We start from the raw sequence: 21,038 nt of genomic DNA on the forward strand, positions 1-21,038 counted from the left end.
ATGTAAACAATTCTTCCGTGGGACTTTATTAAAGACAATCAACCCACCGTCTGGACTGCTGCAGTGTTTCTGACTTGTACACCCAGTGTTCCAATATGTCCTCTGCAGGTCGTTTGTGTCACGGGTCGGTGAGCCAGTGTTTTGAGTTTCTTGTGTCTCTGAGTTTTTGTATTATGCTCTTAGTTCTTAGTTGTTGTTCTATAGTCTCGTGTCTTAGTTTGGCCTTCTTGTATTCTGTTTAGTTCTCTGAGTAGTTAGTAGCTTCCCTAGTCTAGTTTGCATCTGTGCTACTTCCTGTTTTACTTTGAAGGTCTGTGTCTCATGTGAGTGTATCCTACTTTGCTCCCTTGTCTCGTCAGTTCTGATTTCTCCAGCTATGCTCCCCTTCTGTGTTTCATTCCCCTCGTTACTTCCCAGTGTATTTGAGCCCAGTGTTTCTCTGTGTCAGTGTTGCGATCTCCCTCATGCTGTGCGTGTTTTGTTAGATTCTTCTCAGTTTAGGTTTTGTAGACGTTCTTTGTTCAGCAATCAAAGCTGCCATTTTGAGTTCAATCCCGTTTCTAGTGAGTTTGCGTTTGGGTCCAATTCCTGCCTGCACACAGCCGAAACATGACAGTTTGGTTATCATCTGTCCTTAACTGACTTGAGCTGGTAGTGCTTTCTACAATCTAGGTTGTGGATTGACCCAGGAGCTACATTTCCTCCTTTGCCAGGCACCCTAAAAATCTATTTATTTTTTTTAAAGGGTAGAAATAAGGTTTTTGCTGCTATCATCTAATGGGTCTCGGGGCCATCAGTTTCCCGTTACAGTAACATTAGTAGCAGCTGTTATTCCAAATTATAAAGTACTCTTTAAAATACACAATCTGGAAATCCCATTTTATGCAGCATGCCTGCCCGTGTCGATTATGGTGCATTTTATGCATGAGTATGGAGAAGTACTTTGGGCAGGCTTGTTGTCACAGTGAGTAATGAATCCCAGAAAGACTCTGCTGTGCTGTGTGGAGTAATGAAGGCTCCACGTCGGCCTTCATGAATCTCTGAGCCTCAACGCCAAAAGATTCCTGAGTTGATTTGACTTTTAATCTGAGGAGTTGCTTTATTAAAAGGTATCAGCACAAAGTGTTAAAAAGTGAAGCAAGATAGAGACCTGTTAGCTCCACTGTTGTAGTTTTCCACTTTTTTATTTTGGTTATGATACATAAATAACATCGAGATATATGACATGTGTCTTCACATTTCTGATTGGTCAGTGTCAGCATGAAAGGCTTCCATCTGGGACTGCAGCGAAGACTGAAGCATCTTTCAGCTTGAATTATTCTATAACAACCAACGCTTGTTTCCAAAACAAGACGATGCATAATATAGCAGGTTTGGTGATAAAATTCAGAGTGAACCTCACATTCACACAGATGGGACGGCAGATGGGCAAATGAACAGCTGTGTGTTGTACGGGACATCACCTCCCATCTCTGGCAGTTTGCCTCCTTGAAACATTCACTTTACTCACCGCACCTGCTGTAAAACTGATCTAAGCACATGTTACTGACTATAAATCACTGCATCTCTAACTTCACTTTAAACTTTCCTACCACACGTGTAAAAAGTCCGTTTTTTTGAGATTTTAAAGTGTGATATCAGGGACGAGTCAAATAAAGAAATGAGGTAAATATGAATCTTAAATACATAAGGAAACAGTAACACTGTATTATCTAAGTTGAATGAAGAATAATAAGTACACTCTGACTGGTTGTCCTATGCTTACTACGCCTACAAAAGGACTGTTGGACTATGGAGACCCATTTGGTCTCAATGGTTTTTGGTCTTTGAGGCTTTGGTGACTTTTTGGCATTTTCCACCTCAGCAGTTGGTGAAACCGCTCGGTGATTTTCCATGGTCTCCATGCTGGGGTTCCTAAATGCTTCCAGGGGGGTCCGGACTCATTATTTACATGCTTGGCTGGATGCTTGACTTTATGCAGTGGGACTCAAAACACCTGAATTTAAAGTTTAAGAGATCTATTCCAATATAGCACAACTAATCAACTAATCACTAATACCTCTGTATAAATTTTACATGATTTAAGGAGAGCCTCATCATGATGATATTTCTGTAGCAACACCATGTGTTAATGTGAACACGAGACAAACCCAGAGATGTCTGACACTGACAACTGTGTGTCCACCTCTGATAAAGGTTCAGTAAAAAGGGAGCTACTTCAACAAAGCAGTGATCTGTACAATATGTGAGAAAAGTCTTTCTGGTAAATCTGGAAACAGCAAACTTTCATCAATGGAGTGCAGGGAGAGAGAGGACCCAAAAGTAGAGACCCTCAGCAGACTGAGTGAGCCTTTTACTGGCTGATGAAAGGAAACTGAAAGCAACCGGAATAACAGCCAGGAAGCATTGGAACTTGGAAAAATGAAGGGAGGATAAGCTGAAGTTTGAGCCAGAGACAAAGAGAGTCTGGGACAATATATATGACTGAAGTGGAACGATAACACACACGAGATTAGACTAAATACAGCGATGGAAGAAAAAACTGGGACAGGAGCTAAACTAAGGCTACGTTCACACTGCAGGTCTTGATGCTCAATTCCAATTTTTTGATCAAATCAGATTTTTTTGTCTGCTCGTTCACACTACAAATAAAATGTGACAGCAAACGCGCTCTAGTGTGAACGCTCAAAGCGGCGCAAAAGAAGACGTCACACACAACGCGCTCTGTTTGGACCCAGAGCAACAGTATTGTTTGACTGATGACCTTAATATAAAGACTTCAGACTTCACATTTCCCAATTTTTGTCCCAAGTTATTTTGTTATTTACATAATAAAGTAAATAACCTAATAATGATCCTTATTGCTGTTTTAGAGGAGCGCTGCTTCAAAGGATAGCTGCAGAATTCTGTCAGAATCTGCAGATTATACAGAACAAATAAAATGTTCACGTTTCTCCAACGTTGTCTTCCCAACAGTTTCACTGACATCTACACTGGTTGGCCAGGAAGTGTTCGCGATGTCTTCTCCGGCGCTAATAACTGGCGTCTGTCTTGTGTCAGTGACGTAAAAGACGGATTTAATGCGACATGACCATCAAACAGCAGCTTTCTAAAACATCAGATATGTATCGGATTCAGCACCACATACGAAAGTGACCCAGATCGGATTTGAAAATATCGGATTTGTGCCGTTCACACTGTCACACCATGATCGGATATGGGTCGCATAGGGTCAAAAAAATCTGATTTTATGCGCTTTCGCCTGCAGTGTGAACGTAGCCTAAGAAGGGACAAAACTAACACACATTTTTCAGTTTTATTGTGCAGCTCCTGATGAGTTGCAAGGTTACTTTAGAAGTTGTTAAACTGAAGTGTTACACAGTTACATTTGTACTTCTCCATCCATCCATTTTCTTCCACTTAACCCCCGGATAAGCTAAAGAAAATAGATGGAAAGATTCCCAGGCCAACCGAGACATACAACCTCTCCTCGGGGCCTCCTTCCAAACAGTGTCCAGGGAAATCATTACTTTTCTGCTCACAGTTGGCTTGTGCTGTGGCACTATATTGCTGCAAATTAGGCAGAGTGCCATCAGTGACAATAGCTTATTGGAAAAGGACACAATAACATTTTCCTTGAAATATTGGGATGGAAGGGGACCATGATGGTACCTTTATTGTGCACCACTGACAGGCAAGATTAGGACCCATAATGCAGAATTCAGCAAGCCAGACACAAGTTTAAAACTTAGCTCACAGGTAAACAACCAATCACGGATCAGAGCAGGAACAAACAAACTGAAAACACACACTCAAGGAGAGCCTGTGGATGAGAGAGCACACACACACAACACTAAGTCAAATCCATTTTGGCTGTAACAAGACCAAATGTGGAACAAATGAAAGCTTTGATGCACTGTACACCTGCGTTTGTAGTGTGATGAAGAAAAACTATGAAGCAGCATCAGTTTCCTCTGTGTTTGTCACAGATCAGCTCACCTTGGTCACCACAGTGGCTCCTGCATGTTTTCTTTTGTATTCTTGCGTCTTTACAAATATTAGAGCGTGCTAGTATTCACACGTGACACATTCCATGTGTTTGCATTTCTGCATGTGTGCCCGAGTGCATCTGTTCATGTGCATAAGTATGCATGCTCGCACATGTTTGTTGCCAACATTTGCATGATGTGAACCAAGCCGTCTTGCAGCTCCATAGCCTTCCCTTAACACTCAGGCCAGGCGTAGCTTTGCATAATGACTCACAGGCTGTGCTGTTCAGGGAAGAGTATATTTAGAACACAGCCGAGGGTCGTGGTGCACTTGTGCACTCATCTTCAGGAGTCTGTTTTACCTCTGTTGCTTTGCTTGTTGAACTTTACATTTATAAAGTTCATGCTCAGCCTACTCTGTAAGTGACATTATGTAAAACAGTGCAGATAACATCCATATTTAAAAGTTTTGAGCCCGTTGGGAACACACTGCACTGCAGCTTTAACCTTTTTTTAAGTGCACCACTGCTGCTTACAAAGGTATTTTCTTTTCAGCTAAAGTCTCTTGAAGTCTTCCCTAAACTTCTGGAATTTGATGGAGCAATGTGTGAAAAAAGCACTGATGTCAGCATCATCTGCAGCTGTTGGGTGGACTGCAGTATTGCTCATGTTTGTGTGCTGCTCACGCTCACACGATGAAGTGTATCGGCTAAAACATGTTGATTCTGTTCATGTAGACATTGTCAGTGGCTCATCCGAGTGTGACGCGATCATACTCTAAAGTACCTAATTTTCCTAATAGAGCAATTTGCTCTCAGGCTTACTCATGGTTCCTAGATGGTAAGTGGTTAATGGACTGGTTCCTATATAATGTTTTTTCTTCTTTACTTCAGCACTTCAGCACTTTGAGTGCTCATTAAGATAATTAAACATAGAATGGGAGGAAGAGCTTTCAGTTTTCTGTGGAACCAGCTTCCAGTTTGGATTAAGGAGACAGACACTATCTCTACTTTCAAGATGAGGCTTCAAACTTTCCTTTTTGCTAAAACGTATAGTTAGGGCTGGATCAGATGACCCCTGCTAGTTACACTGCAATAGGCCTAGGCTGCTAGGGGCTTCCCATGATGCACTGCGTGTTTCTTCTTCACTCTAGACATGGGGTGTCCAACTCCAGGCCTCGAGGGCTGGTGTCCTGCAGGTTGTCGATCTCACCCTGGGTCAACACACCTGAATTCAATTCAATTCAATTTTATTTATACAGTGCCAAATCACAACAACAGTTGTCTCAAGGCGCTTGAAAGTAGAGATAGAAAAAAAAATAAACTGGAAGCTGGTTCCACAGAAGAGGGGCCTGAAAACTAGCGGCCATCCAGGTCTTTATGTCTTTAAGACATTCCTGCAGTTTAACTCATTGGTGTGTGTTATCTGGCTTCATGGACAGATAGAGCTGGGTGTCATCTGCATAGCAGTGTAAATGTATGCTATGTCTTCTAATGATGCTGCCTAGGGGAAGCATGTATAATGTAAACAGAATTGGTCCTAGCACTGAACCCTGTGGAACTCCATAATTAACCTCAGTGTGTGAAGAGGACTCTCCATTTACATGCACAAACTGGAGTCTATTAGATAGATATGATACAAACCACTGCAGTGCAATACCTGTAATACCTACAGCATGTTCTAATCGCTCTAATAGGATATTATGGTCGACAGTATCGAACGCTGCACTGAGGTCTAGCAGGACAAGTACAGAGATGAGTCCACTGTCAGGCCTCTGCAGAACTCCAGGACATGTTGAGGAGGTCATTGAGCCATTTGAATCAGCTGTGTTGGATCAATGACACGTCTAAAACCTGCAGGACACCGGCCCTCGAGGCCTGGAGTTGGACACCCCTACTCTAGACTTTTGATTCCCACTATTGCATGCAATTAACTTTAGTCTAAACTCTCCTGCATTGTAAACAACACTGCATTGTGTGCTGCATTGTGCTGCAACACAGCATACTGCATTGTGTGCTGTGTGTTGTTTGCTGTTTATGGTCTTTCCTTTCTTCGTTGTTTTCTTCTAACTGGTTGAAGAAGATGCTGCTGCCTCTTCCCTGTTATGTATGTAGTGTTATTCATTCATACAAATAATCATTATTTTCTATTCAGCTTTTGTTTTTCTGATCCTTTAGCAGCTTTCCTGCATGTCTTCAGTGAACATTGTTGCTTTTGTTTCCCTTGCCAGTGCAAAGGATTTGTGCACTAATTCTTTCATATCAGACCGGAAAGGCTGATTGTCTTAATAATGCCTGCTGGTGAAGCTTATCAGCAGTTTGAATTGTAGAAACACAAATAGGAGAGTAAAAGAGCCCTCAGAGAGATTTGTGATATTGTTGCTGCTGTGAAAAACTCATTTTCAAAGATTAAACACTGTTTATAATGTGATATCGCCTGCAGCGGATCGGAAACAGAATAAGAAAAACATTCTTATGCTATTTATTAGAACTTTATTCAAATTAGAGGCCTGTCTCCTTACTGTGCGTTGTAAAGAGTAATTGTGTAGTGAGCTAGTTTGATTTGTGTTTAATTTAGTGTAGGAACATGAAAGTAGATGTTGGTCTGACTGGATCGGACCTGTCACATACTGCTTACTTTGCCCTTACTCCTGTATTCTTAGATTCTTTGCTAACACTAACCCTTTGTTTAGCTTGAACAATGTTTTCCACAAGCCCTCTAACTCAGTTAAAGTCAATGCCTTGAAGCTGTCGTATCTGCTGGTTAGTTGAATTGCCAAGACAAAAAAAAAGCCGTTCAACATCGGGGAGAAAAACAGGACATATAAGTAGAAGTGGCAGTTGCTAACGTAAATGTTAACGAGCTTCCGTGCTTGTGTTCTTCAGTACAGACGAATTCTTCACAATTACTCAACGAGCTCCGCGGGGAAAAATGAAACTGAAGTTCAGTCTCTGTCTAATAAATACATTTCACAGTTAAATCAATACTTTCACACTGTGTCACACTGTGTCACACTGTGTCACACTGCGTATTGCTATTGCTGTTGCATCTTTGTATTTAACACTGTGTTCAGTATTAGGACTTAGGGGTGGGCGATATAAACGATATACGATAGAAACGATATAAATTTGGCCAACGATAGAGATTTTGACTATACCGCTCTATCGTAATAGCGCATGTTGATGATGTCATCAAGCTGCGCCTGTTTTGGTCGAAAGCATCACAGCGGCTACAACCATTATCAGCAAAGAGATGAAGCACTTTTGAAATATGGGGAAAGCCAAAAACTGCGCTTCCTCCACTTCTGTAACATTGATTCATTAATGCTGAATTCTCTCGCAGCTGCTCTGTTCCCATGTTGTTGTAGTATATTAATAACTACCCTCGTGTTGTGGATTGATTATCTCAGTTGTTCTCCTGACTGAAGTTTGTCCCGTTTACAGCATCCTGCTATGCGATTGCATTTGTCCCTGACCACCAGAATCCCTCACGTTAACTTTTATCGAGTGGAAAAAAAGTTGCCGTTCATCCTCCAGCTTCACTGTGTTTATGCTAACATAGCTGTGACGCTAGCAATCACGTAGCACAACATTATACACCAGCTAGCCCAACTTCAGTAACCCTGCAGACGCCACTGCTGTTTAGTTTTCTGTCTTCATTTATGTTGGAAGTGGTAGCAGAACTGTACGTATGAATTTGTTTCAAAAATCTCTCAGTCAGAACATGGTATGAAATGTTTAGGTGGAAACTAGCGAGCTAACTTCCTGTTAACTTCTAACTCCGTTAAATTTAATAACTTCTGTTTTCATGGATGTTAAACCCAATTGTTACACCTGGTAAAGCAGCAACACTGATGATTTTATTAAAGATGAAAGAATTTAGACCGTTTTTAACTCTCAGTGTTCGTTTGACTTTGGGACCTGAAGTGGACGGAGTTTTGGACCCAGATTACTCCGCGAAGCTCCTCACTACGGCAGCCGTAATGCTCTGACAATCCATCAAAACATTTTTTAACAGATTTCTGCAGCCAAAATCGGTTCGAGGTCAGTAAGCACAACCAGTGAGTGATATGTTTTTTATTGTTTGTTTTTATTGATTAGCATTCAAATATCTCAGTGAAGACAGAACAAAGATCTACCACATCTCATACATAAGGCACACTCTCGATTTTTGAGAAAATTAAAGGATTTTAAGTGTGCCTTATAGTGTGGAAAATATGTTATACAGAAGAAAAGAATATGTCGTGATATATTCTTTTCTTCTGTATAACGTATTTTATATATATAACGTAGCTTACTACAGCTGAGCACTCCAAAGTGTTGCTTATGAACTTGGGGGAAACTGTGATAACAGTGGCTCTGCTGCACATCACACTGCAGCACTTTGGAGATCAAATAAGAGGTGCACTGCCTCAACCGTGCTCACCCTCCGACACACAGATATGCACCAAGAGAGGAGCGACTACACAGAACAAACAAACTATACAGCGGCTCTGCGGCAGATCATGGCATTGTTTGAAGCAGGCATTAGATTTATGCCCTAATAAGCAATTTTGATCATCTCTCTCTGTGTTCCCTACAACAGAGAGGAAGAAGGGGGGATGGGTTCGCTGTAAGCGCATCCACATTTTCCACACTCACTTCAGAAAGTGGGACAGAGTCAAAACGATGCGTCGTGCGGTGAGCACGTGGTGACTGAGTCACATGATGCTTGACAAAACCTATTTGATGCTTATTAAGAAAATGACCTGTCGGCAGTAAGCCTCAGTGGCTCATGGGGGATGACAAAGGAACGGCAATGAGTCACGCAGTGACATTTAAAACCAGAGTCCGTGAAAGAAGAAGAGAGATATGGCACACTAAACTGTTGCAGTGCCGCCTGTCTGTTAACGTCTCTCTGCACACTTCATAGCCTCGGCTGAATGAGTTTTGCAGCAGCACATACACTTGACAATGATTGGAAAAGCTTCTGTGGGTGACCCAGCAACACATCATGGAGCCCCGTATACATATGTGTGTTTTTGTGTGGTAAACACCTCTTTCAGTGTGTGTGTAAGAAGCGGTTGTCCGACTCGGTGTCAGCAGGTAATTTAGCGCGTCAGCGGGCCGGGCTCCTGTACGAGGGAAGCTGTTGTTTCCGTTAAAGCCCTCGAGCTTGGTTGGTTTGGTTAGGAGTAGCGTGAATGGACAGTGGCACCTGGGTGATGGTGAGCAGTGGGTGTGTGATGGTGAGCAGCAGGGGGGTTTGTTCCAGGCCGGCTGTGTGCAGACTCACATAGGAGTGAGGAACAGAGGAGATGAACAGGCTGCTTACAGAGGGAATTATTCACACTGACAGTACAAGTAATCTGAATGATTTATGTCGTGTCCTTGTTATTTTATGGAGCACTTTGCCAGTGTCGCAACACCATCGTTCTGTTGGAAGATAAGGCACAGACAGAAGAGGCAGCACAACGAGGTTACTTGTGCGAATCACACATTTTTCTTATTGCAAATGCCAAAAATAGTTTCTATCTCTCATTGTTAAAGTAGCTGAGAAACAAACCATTGTCATTGGGAGCATTAGCATTAGCCAGGATAAATGCCTATCCCACAGAGGCATGTTATATATGTGTGTGTGTGTGTGTGTGTGTGTGTTTAGATAGATAGATAGATATGTATATGTGTGTATATGTAGGGATGGGTATTGATAAGATTTTCACGATTCCGATTCGATTTTTGATTCTGTTTAACGATTCAATTCTTTATCGATTCTTTTTAAAAAAGGAGAACACTAAGGTCGATTAGCTTAGAACTCTGTTTTATATCTTCTCTTTGAACAAGATAGAAATGTAGGAGTAACATGGCCTTACAAACCCAACAGTGAGATCTTAAGAGATCCACAGCCTACGGCTCTTCAATGGGGCGTCACAGGGGAAAAAAATTGTAAATGTAAAATAATAAAATAAATATTCTTCTGTAGCAATAACAAAGTATAACATAAATTATTCTGTAGCAATTACACAAGAATATCCAGTAATGTCCCTGCCTACAATTAAACACATTCACTTACTGAAAATCATCTGCTGTGGCAAATGGCTGCAAGCCTTTGACCACAAACTGAGTCTCTGCTCGGTGACATTCGTCTATCCTGGCCTGAATGGAGACGCTACGGTAGACTGCAGCGAGAACTGCCAGCATCTGAGCCAGACTCTGTCTCATCATGGTCACCTAAATGCACAGTAATGGCAGGTTTGTAATAAGGCAGATCGCGCTAACATAATCTGCACTGTTAGTTGATTATTTACCTGCTGCATTAACGGGAGAGGACGTGCAAACGTTACCGCTGCTGCTGGGTTGAGATTCACGAATCCGGAATTAAAAACACGACATTCATTTAAGGTCATCGTGTGTTTTATGAGCAAATGCTTTTGCATATTCGTAGTGTTTCCTCCCTTAAATGAAATATCTACTTTGCAAGTATTGCAAGTTGCCCTGTTGTCATCCGTTCTCGTAAAGTATAACCAAACTTTTGAGCGTTTGAGCCACTGTGTTTCCTGCCAGGTAAATGACGCTCCGCAACGTGGTGACGTCATTCGGGGCGACTGGAATCGATAAGGGAATCGTTTGCAAAAATGACAAACAATTCCAAGGAATTGAAACAATGGGAACCGGTTCTCAACAAGAACCGGTTTTCGATACCCATCCCTATATGTATGTGTGTGTGTGTGTGTGTGTGTGTGTGTGTGTGTGTAAAATTAACTACAATAATTTTAAATGTATGGATTTTTTGGCGTACAGTGGTGACTGGAATGGATTTAGGTGGACCTGTGGAAGAAGTTCTGAGTTTTGACAGCCCAGGGGAAGAAGCTGTTCTTTAGTCTGTTGGTTTTGCATCTGATGGATCTGAACCTTTTTCAGAGGGCAGGATGTTGAATAGATGGTGGTCAGGATGGAGGTGGTCTTTTATAATAGCCCTGGCTCTGGGGAGACATCTAGAGCTGGCAATTAAGTCCAGGCAGGGGTGTGGACAGCTGATCACCTTCTCTGCAGTTCTGGTGATTGTGATTGGTCAGTAAGAAAGTTTTTGATCCATGCACGTGTAGTGGGGGGAAGTCCAAGTTTACCAGCTTGGCTATAACTCTGTCTGGCATGATGGCATTGAAAGTCGAGCTGAAATCAATGAAGAGCATCGTTACTGAAGTCCCAGGATTCTCCAGGTGATGCAGAGCAGAGTGGACGGCGGTGGAATTTGCATCCTCGGTGGACCTGTTTGTCTTATAAACAAACTGGTGGGGGTCGAAGCTGGGTGGGAGGCAGTCCTTTATGTGCTTCATTTTGCAACCACTGGCGTCAGTGCAATGGGTCTGTAGTCATTGAGGCCACTGATGGGGGTGGACTTGGGAACCAGGTCTATTGTTGCTGATTTCAGGCAGTGAGGGACAGTGGCATGTGACAGGGAGGGGTTGAATAGTCAGGGCCAGCAGCTTTCCTTTGATATAGTGCTCTGAACACACTGTGAACCTGGTGTTCCTGGAGGGTAAATGTGGGCTGAACTCAGAAGTGGCCATGGGCAGGGCGGTGTGCATGGTAGGGGTGTCTGCAGTCTGGGCAAAGAAGTGGTACTGATTAGGATCCAGAGTGAAGTTTTGTAAAACTCTTTGAGTGCTCGGAGTAGAAAAGCACTGGTCAGTCCATTTACACCACGTTTTTATGATTAGGCTAAAGCCACCCACCTACAGACTGTGCAATTTTAGCAGTTTTATAAATTATTTACAAGCCACACTGTCTACTGTCTGTCTGGTAAATTTAAGTAGGACATCAGGTTTGATGCATTTAGACTATATGATGTAATTTGAAGTGAGTCAGGGCCAAAACACGAAGCTGTTATTCCTGTTTGTCTCCAGGCTGCATCCTCATTGGTGCAGTCACAGTAGCAACTGGAGGAGACAGATTGAGATATCCAGAAGCTGATGGAAATCTCAATCACACACACACACACACACACACACACACACACACACACACACACACACACACACACATTATAAAGGAACTGGGAGCGTCAACATTAAAACTATAACAATAAAATTCTGTCAGTGTTACAATTTTGTATTAATGCAAAAAGAATATATTGTCAACTGATTAAATTCTAAAATGTAATATTATCCCAACTTAAACACCAAAACACAATTTTGCATTTTGCCTTTATTTAATTTTATTTATCTAATTTATTTAAATGTGACATTGTGAAGGCAACATTGCAGACACTGGGGACAGCTAGAAATACCTGCTACAATCATGAGCTGGCAAATAAATCCAGCACCCTGAGACTGTACACTAAGCGAAAGAAAAGAGCCTGACGACCTGTGAGTGTCCGAGCAACTATCCAGGATGAGACGATGAACATCCGTGAGTCCATCAGGAAGATGGCCACATCTGATCGTGTGCTCAGTGAATACCTCAGGCAGAAGAAACCCAAGAAGGAAGAAGAGCAAGGAGAAAAAGAACTATCATGTATACCTGATAGGTTTGTAGCTTAAACCTATTCGCTGGAATGTTCAAGATAATTTAATTACACAGCAAAGCAAAACACGAGTAGGCAAAGTTCTTCATGTTTCTCGTGCACGGGAGAGAACCGGACGAACGCCGTTCCTTCACTCGACGCCAGTCGCTCTCGTCCGCTCCCCCGTAACACTGCTCTTTTATTGAGGTTACATGAATATACATAGGTTCATTAACATATGACATCTACATACAAACAAAGAGTACCTTGCCTGTGCGTGTGGGGTCAAGATGTGACCCTGTGAAGACTCCCCAAAGTTTTCCTGGGTCTTTTCACGTGTGTTATGAATAAATCTTCTTTTTTTCGGTACCGGTACTAGTTTTATTTTGTTGTATTTATCCGCGACACCTTAAAGGCCGGTCCGTGAAAATATTGTCGGGCATAAACCGGTCCGTGGCGCAAAAAAGGTTGGAGACCGCTGGTATACACCACCAGCAAATAGAGGAAGTGGTTACATCCAGTTCCTATCAGTGGTTTGACAAAGCTGGACTGAAGGAACACACTAATCACGGCAGCACAGGAACAAGCTCCGAGTACAAGATCCATAGAGATCTCCAACCTTCCTTTCATATCAAACATCCTTGAAAGAGTAGTTGTCAAACAGCTAACACATCATCTGCAGAAGAATGGTTTATTTGAAGAGTTTCAGTCAGGTTTCAGAGTTCATCACAGCACAGAAACAGCTTTAGTGAAGGTTACAAATGATCTTCTTATGGCCTCTGACAGTGGACTCATCTCTGTGCTTGTCCTGCTAGACCTCAGTGCAGCGTTCGATACTGTCGACCATAATATCCTATTAGAGCGATTAGAACATGCTGTAGGTATTACAGGTACTGTGCTGCAGTGGTTTGTATCATATCTATCTAATAGACTCCAGTTTGTGCATGTAAATGGAGAGTCCTCCTCTCATTGTACAAAGTACAACGAAATTGGAGTGCCACTCCCCTTGGTGCAAAAAGCAAAATAAATATAAATGTAAAATATAAAAAGTACAATAAAACAACTGTAGTGCTCAGACAATAAATAAGTACAATATATACAGGATAGCAGCATAATATAATGATAGTATGAATAGCAGCATAGTATAGTGACAATGGCAAGTATGGTTAAGCAGGTTTAATTGTTTTGTGCTTATTTACTACGGTGATAGCTCTGGGCAAGAAGCTATCCCTGAATCTGTTTGTCCTGGTTTTATGTGACCTGTACCGTCGGCCTGACGGTAATAGTTCAAACAGTTGATTACTGGGGTGAGAGTAGTCCTTAATGATATTGCCAGCTCTGCTGAGGTATCGGGAGTTTGCAATGGCCTCCAGACTGGGCAGTGTTGATGACCCTCTGCAGTCCTTTCCTGTCTGCAACTGAGCACCCTGCATACCACGTTGTTATGCCGTACGTTAGGATGCTCTCTATGGTGGCTCTATAGAATGTCACCAGCAGCCTCTCCTCCAGGTTGTTCCTCCTGAGCACTCTCAAAAAATGGAGACGCTGCTGGGCCTTTTCTACCAACGCCGTGGTATTTGCAGTCCAGGAGAGATCAACAGAGATCTGCACGCCCAGAAACCTCATGGAGTGTACCCTCTCCACACAGTTCCCGTGAATGTAGAGTGGGGCCGGGTCTGCTCTGCCCTTCCTGAAGTCCAAAATAAGTTCTTTAGTTTTCGTGGTGTTCAGTTGGAGGTTGTTAGCTGAACACCACTCAGTCAATCTGTTAACCTCATCTCTGTAGTCCGACTCATCCCCCCTTGAGATGAGTCCAACCACTGTGGTGTCATCCGCGAACTTTATGATGGTGTTTGAGAGATGGGTAGGGGAGCAGTCGGATGTGTAGAGCGTAAACAAGAGGGGACTCAGAACACATCCTTGTGGAGACCCGGTACTGAGTGTGATGGTGCTGGACAGGTGGGGGCCGAGTCTGACAGACTGTGGTCTATTTGTCAGGAAGTCCTTGATCAAGAGACAGATGGAGGTGGAGAGTCCCAGGTTAGACAGTTTCTCGACCAGGATCTCCGGGATGATGTGATTGAATGCTGAGCTGAAGTCCAGGAAGAGCATTCTCACATAGCTTCCTCGGTGCTCCAGGTGACTCAGCGCAGTGTGGAGCACTATGGTGATGGCGTCCTCGGTGGATCGATTTGTCCTGTAGGCAAATTGGTGGGGGTCCAGAGTGGAAGGCAGACCGGCCCTGATGTGCTGACAGACCAGTCTCTCAAAGCACTTCATCACTACAGGCCTGTAGTCGTTTGGGCTGTCCACAGCCGTCTTCTTAGCGATGGGGATGATGATTGAGGTTTTGAGGCAGGGTGGGACGGTGTTTAATGACAAGGAAAGGTTGAAGATTTTAGTGAAGACTCCGGTCAGTTCGTCAGCACATGCTCTGAGAACCTTTCCATGTATTCCATCAGGACCTGCCGCCTTCCTGGGATTCACTGACCTTAGAACACGCCTCACTTGATGCTCTCCAAATGTTAGTGTGCCGGTGCTAGAGGCGGGTGGAAGTGGTGTAACAGCTGAGGGCCTGGACGTCTCAAAGCGGGCGAAGAAACGGTTTAGATCCTCAGCCAGCGAGGCATCAGTCCTAGATATCGCCTGGTTGTTTCTACTGTAGTTGGTAATGTGATTGATCCCCTGCCACATTTTTCTGGGGTCGTTGTCGACAGCAAAGTGATCTTCAATCCTCCTCCTATAGGCAGCCTTGGCTTTCTTGATGCCTCTACTCAGGTCTGCCCTGGCCGCCCTATACGCAGCCCTGTCCCCTGACTTGAAGGCGGTGTTACGGTTTTTTAGGAGGGATTGCACTTCGCTATTCATCCAGGGTTTTTGATTTGGAAACACCCTGACCCTTTTGTTAACGGTGACATTGTCAACACAGTTCCTGATGTACGAGAGTACAGTGTCCGTGTACTCCTGGAGGTTGAGGCTGGAGAATAAATCCCATACAGTTGTTGAGAAGCAGTCCTGCAGTTGAGACAGGGCTCCTTCAGGCCAGGTTTTTATTATCTTTGTCTGGGGCTTTGTTTTTCTCAGCAGGGGGGTGTAGGTGGGGTGAGAGACATGCAGAGGTGGTCAGATCCAGCCAGATGGGGGAGGGGTGTCGCTCTGAAGGCATGCCTGATGTTTGAATAGACATGGTCCAAAGTGTTTTCTCCTCTCGTAGCAAAGTCCACAAACTGGACAAATTTGGGAAGCACAGTCTTTAGGCACGCTTTGTTGAAGTCGCCGGCGACAATAAAAACCCATCGGGGTGGGCAAGCTGTTGTTTATTTATGGTGTTGAGCAAGAGGCTGAGAGCCATGCCCACGTTAGCATCCAGCGGTATATAAACAGCTATCACAATAACTACTGTAAACTCCCACGGGATATAAAAAGGTCTGCACGAGACTGCCAGAACCCCCAAGTCAGGAGAACAGTGTGTGTGAATGATCCTGCTGTTACAACACCATTCGTTATGCACGTAAACACATAGCTCCCCTCCTCTGCTTTTACCTGAGTTGCTGTTTCTGTCATGCCGGTGTAGCGTGCGGCCTGCTAACTCAACTGCAGCGTCGGGAATCAGCGGGTGAAGCCACGACTCCGTGATAAGAATAATGCTGCAGTTACGTGCAAAGCTCGTGGTGGCTATCTGTAGCTCCAGTTCGTCCAATTTGTGGGTGATGGATCTGGCGTTCGATAGGAAGAGGCTCGGAAGAGCTGGCCGGTATGGTTGTTTACGTAGCCTAGCATCTGGGCACGACCGGCATCCTCTCTTTTGCTTTCTCTCCCTTCGTCGCCTCCTACGCTTGCTGGGCGGGCAGACCATCCACGGTGACCCTGGCGATCTCGTTATCTCCCCCGGGATGTTGTGTGTTTGTTGATAGTCGCCAGAGACAGACAAACTATATTTGAAACCTAGGTCCATTAGGTTCTGGCGACTGTAAGAGATGGCGGCGTTGCAAACATTCAAAAATATACACAGTAAAAGTAAAAACAAGCACCAAACTGGAGAGCTAAGAGCCACTGCACCCGAGCGCGCTGCCATCTTGCTAACATTAGAAGACATAGGATACATTTACACTGCTATGCAGATGACACCCAGCTCTATCTGTCCATGAAGCCAGATAACACACACCAATGAGTTAAACTGCAGGAATGTCTTAAAGACATAAAGACCTGGATGGCCGCTAACTTTCTGCTTCTTAATTCAGATCAAACTGAGGTTATTGTACTCGGCGCTGAAAAGCTTAGAAATATGGTATCTAAGCAGATTCTTACTCTGGATGGCATTACCTTGGCCTCCAGTAACACTGTGAGGAACCTTGGAGTCATTTTTGATCAGGACATGTCCTTCAACGCACATATTAAACAAATATGTAAGACTGCGTTCTTCCATTTGTGCAACATCTCTAAAATTAGAAATATCCTGTCTCAGAGTGACGCTGAAAAACTAGTTCATGCATTTATTACTTCCAGGCTGGACTACTGCAATTCATTATTATCAGGAAGTCCAAAAAACTCACTGAAAAGCCTTCAGCTAATCCAAAATGCTGCAGCAAGAGTCCTGACAGGGACTAGAAAGAGAGAGCAGATTTCTCCTGTTTTGACTTCCCTTCATTGGCTTCCTGTTAAATCCAGAATTCAAAATCCTGCTCCTCACATACAAGGTCTTAAATAATCAGGCCCCATCTTATCTTAATGACCTTGTAGTACCATATCACCCTATTAGAGCACTTCGCTCTCGCTCTGCAGGCCTACTTGTTGTTCCTAGAGTATTTAAAAGTAGAATGGGAGGGAGAGCCTTCAGTTTTCAGGCCCCTCTTCTGTGGAACCAGCTTCCAGTTTGGATTCAGGAGACAGACACTATCTCTACTTTTAAGATTAGGCTTCAAACTTTCCTTTTTGCTAAAGCATATAGTTAGGGCTGGACCAGGTGACCCTGAATCCTCCCTTAGTTATGCTGCAATAGACGTAGGCTGCCGGGGGATTCCCATGATGCACTGAGTGTTTCAGTCACTATGTGTTTATACACCTCTCTGCATTTAATTATTAGTTATTATTAATCTCTGGCTCTCTTCCACAACATGTCTTTGTCCTGTCTTCCTTCCTGAACCCCAACCGGTCGCAGCAGATGGCCGTCCCTCCCTCAGCCTGGTTCTGCTGAAGGTGTCTTTCTGTGAAAAGGGAGTTTTCTCATTCTCATTTGCTCAAAGGGTTCATTTGATTGTTGGGGTTTTCTCTTTTTTCTTTGTAATATTGTAGGGTCACCTTACAATATAAAGCGCCTTGATAAATAAAATTATATTGAGTTGTGTTGAACTGAGGAATATCACGTTTCACAAAATCTGACTGTATCTCATTAATATTAATTAGCACCTCACTTTTCAGTCTCAGTACTATCTATGTTGCTGCTAACAGCAGTATTTCTCTCGTCAGTCTTAACATTTGTTTGTTTGTTTCCAGGAGTCTACACCTTTGGCCTCTTCACTGTTGACATCTTTGTCAACGCAGGGCAGGTAGTGACAGGAAACCTGGCACCGTACTTCCTGACTGTCTGTAAGCCAAACTACACAGCACTGGGTTGCCAGCAGGCCCTGCGCTACATCAGCCACCAGGAGGCCTGCACAGGAAACCAGGACGACATCCTACGTGCCCGCAAGACTTTCCCGTCCAAAGAGGCTGCGCTTAGCGTCTATGCTGCACTCTACCTAGCTGTGAGTTGTTCTTACATCCAGCCATGTGTGTTTAGTATAATCCTTTTGTTGTCTCTGATTGTATCACCTCCGTTTTGTTTGCAAGGGATCTGGCGTCGGTGAGAGAGATGGATGGAAACAGGGTTTGTTTTGTTGTTTTCGCTGCTGGATGCGATAGCCCCGCTCTGCATCCCTGCTTTTGTTTCCTTGTTACCTATCTCTGCACAGTCTGTGTCGCTTGCTGTTCCCAACAGTAACCCACAGGGCGCCTGGTGGTCTCACAATCTCAGGTGGGTTACTGGTATGCAGCAGAATTCATGGTTCCATTTACCACAGCAAGTCTTCGAGGTCCTGAGCCAGCAAAATAGCCCCAGATCATCACAATACCACCACCATATGTTACTGTTGGTGTGATGGTCCTTTTGTGAAATACATTTTGGAAGAGGTGACTTCCAAAAAGTTCAGCTTTGTCTCGTCAGTCCATAGAATATTTTCCCCAAAAGTCTTGGAGATAAGAGATGTTTTTTGGCACATGTAACGCTGTTGTGTTCTTTTTGGTTAGCAGTGGTTTTCTCCTTGAGCCCTCCCATGGATCCCATGTTGCCCAGTCTCTTTCTTATTGTTGAATCATGACCTCTGACCTTAGACATGTGAAACCTGTGGTTCCTTAATTATGTTCTGGGTTCTTTTCTGACCTCCTGGATGATTGGTTGACGTGCTCTAGGAGTAATTTTGGTAGACCAGTCACATTTTATTTATATAGCCCTAAATTAGGGCTGCTCAATTAATCGAATTTTAATCTCGATTACGATCTGGGCTTTCAACAATCATTAAAAATGACTGAGCCGATTATTAGCCCCTCCCTCGTGCTTTACTCTCGCGCTGCTCCGTGTGGCAAATCGAGCGCACCTCTCTGCATTTCGAACACGCGTCACAACAATTAAGATCAGCGGTCTCCAACCTTTTTTGCGCCACGGACCAGTTTATGCCCGACGATATTTTCATGGACCGGCCTTTAAGGTGTCGCGGATAAATACAACAAAATAAAACTAGTACCGGCACCGAAAAAAAGAAAATTTATTCATAACACACGTGAAAAGACCCAGGAAAACCGAGTTAACGATAAAAACGATAACAAAATAACCCTGAAAAGCGATAAAAACCCTGAAAACTATACATTTCACACCTGAGCCTCAACTCTCGCGGCCCGGTACCAAACGACTCATGGACCGGTACCGGTCCGAGGCCCGGGGGTTGAGGACCGCTGATTAAGAGGACCCGAGTGGTGCATTTGGGCAATCTTAGTCTTTAAGTGAACATGCCCCTGTGACTGGTTAGCACCTCATGGAGTGGGTGGGAGGCATTTTGCAGCATTGTCCTTATCTTGGAAACCATGAAACAGCATAGAGGGTGGCATTGGTCACACAGACGCAAAGAATATCCTGAGTATTGTCCGATGTTAAAAGACCTCAGCTACCTTGGCTCTGGCCTGTCCTGCACTGTGCAGTGATGCTTTTTTACCCGTCCAGTTTATTGTTTATCAAACTTACCTCATACAAACACCTTTTCCATGCTTTTTTGCTCAAGTGCTTTCAGTCTAACATTCACACACATTCATACACTGATAGATGCATCGGAGAGCAACTTGGGGTTAGTATGTGACCGAAGAATATTTGGTCCTGGAGACTGAAGCAGCAACAACAACCTTCCAATGACTAGATGACCTGCTCTACCTCCTACAGCCATCCTGTGTGACTGTTGATTTATCCTTTAAGCAAAGCATAAAAATGAAACCTTTCAAAAAAAGCTTCCAATGCTTTCTGATGATCTGATTTGTTTGATTTTCTGTGTCAGAACCAATGTGTACCAAGTGCCCATAGGTGATCGATGCATGGCTTTGGACGATCACTGCCAGCCTGCATGGTGAGGAGAACAGATTGTCTCTGTTATATAGGTCATTTAGCACAAGCCAATGTGTGTGTCCAGGACATACAGGCAGTTTGCACACACTGACACACAAAAGTCCTCACACACACAATACTGCAACTGCAAGAAGATGATGAAAATTATTCCTCTTGTTGTCTTAGTCATTACAGCAATGCCAGAGTCTGTTGAATCAGCTGTAATTGCTCCTAGAGCAGGGCGATATGAACAAAAATATTTATCACGATATACATTTGAAAATTTGCGATAACGATATAACTGACGATATAATTGACGATATAATTGACACGAGACAAAACACTTTACAACTCCTCAACTTTATTAGTGCAAAAAAAACCATCAATGTATTTTCACTTAAACAAGCAGCAGTTTTTTATCTGCATTAAAGTTATATAAAAATGTAACAGTGCAAATGCTAATTCCTTGCTGACAGTTTAACCAAAAGGCATTTCCAGAGGAAACTGGCCGACATATCCTCAGCATAACCATGTAGAATATCCACAAAACTTAAAAAGAGGTTATACACACAGTAATATTATGAAGCACAGTACGTATCACTCCGCGAGGCTCCGCCTTCGATGCCGTAACGCTCCGACAATCCATCAAGCGGTGCGGCTTCGTAGCTCAGCAAAGTCGTACTAAAACATCTGATAGATTTTCGAGCGCCGTGCACATAAAATCGTTTCGAGGTCAGTAAACACAACCAGAGTTCATACATAAGGCACACGGGATTATAAGGGGCTCTGTCGACTTTCAGAAAAATCAAAGGATTGATTTTAAGTGCGCCGTATTTTCCAAACAACACGGTAATAACGACGGCCCGCTAGCATGCTCTACCAAAAATAGTGCTTTGTTGTTTATGTCAGGGTTTTAATAGTTTTGCAATTTTCATTAGTTT

The 21,038-nt window shown here is 43.5% G+C and overlaps 1 protein-coding gene and 1 long non-coding RNA gene across 6 annotated transcripts in view; one reads left to right on the top strand and one right to left on the bottom strand.

The window, feature by feature from the left end:
- The window catches only part of LOC146510847 (phospholipid phosphatase-related protein type 5-like), a 112,581-nt gene that overhangs the window by 40,830 nt on the left and 50,713 nt on the right, over positions 1-21,038 (top strand). For all 5 annotated transcript variants that reach the window (XR_014876076.1, XM_085172698.1, XM_085172701.1 and 2 more), the window contains one exon: positions 17,967-18,217. Coding sequence is in view for 4 of the 5 variants with exons in the window: in XM_085172698.1 (XP_085028824.1) it covers positions 17,967-18,217 (251 nt within the window). In the remaining variant the exon portion in view is untranslated. The remainder of the gene's footprint in view (positions 1-17,966; positions 18,218-21,038) is intronic.
- On the bottom strand, positions 18,223-20,072 carry LOC146510848 (uncharacterized). Its single transcript, XR_014876103.1, has 2 exons — positions 19,991-20,072; positions 18,223-18,811 (listed from the first exon to the last, which is right to left on the bottom strand). It is a non-coding gene; the product is annotated as an uncharacterized LOC146510848 (long non-coding RNA).

This window comes from Neolamprologus multifasciatus, chromosome 9 (genome assembly GCF_963576455.1).
Source record: "Neolamprologus multifasciatus chromosome 9, fNeoMul1.2, whole genome shotgun sequence".
In the NCBI taxonomy this organism is placed as follows: domain Eukaryota; kingdom Metazoa; phylum Chordata; class Actinopteri; order Cichliformes; family Cichlidae; genus Neolamprologus; species Neolamprologus multifasciatus.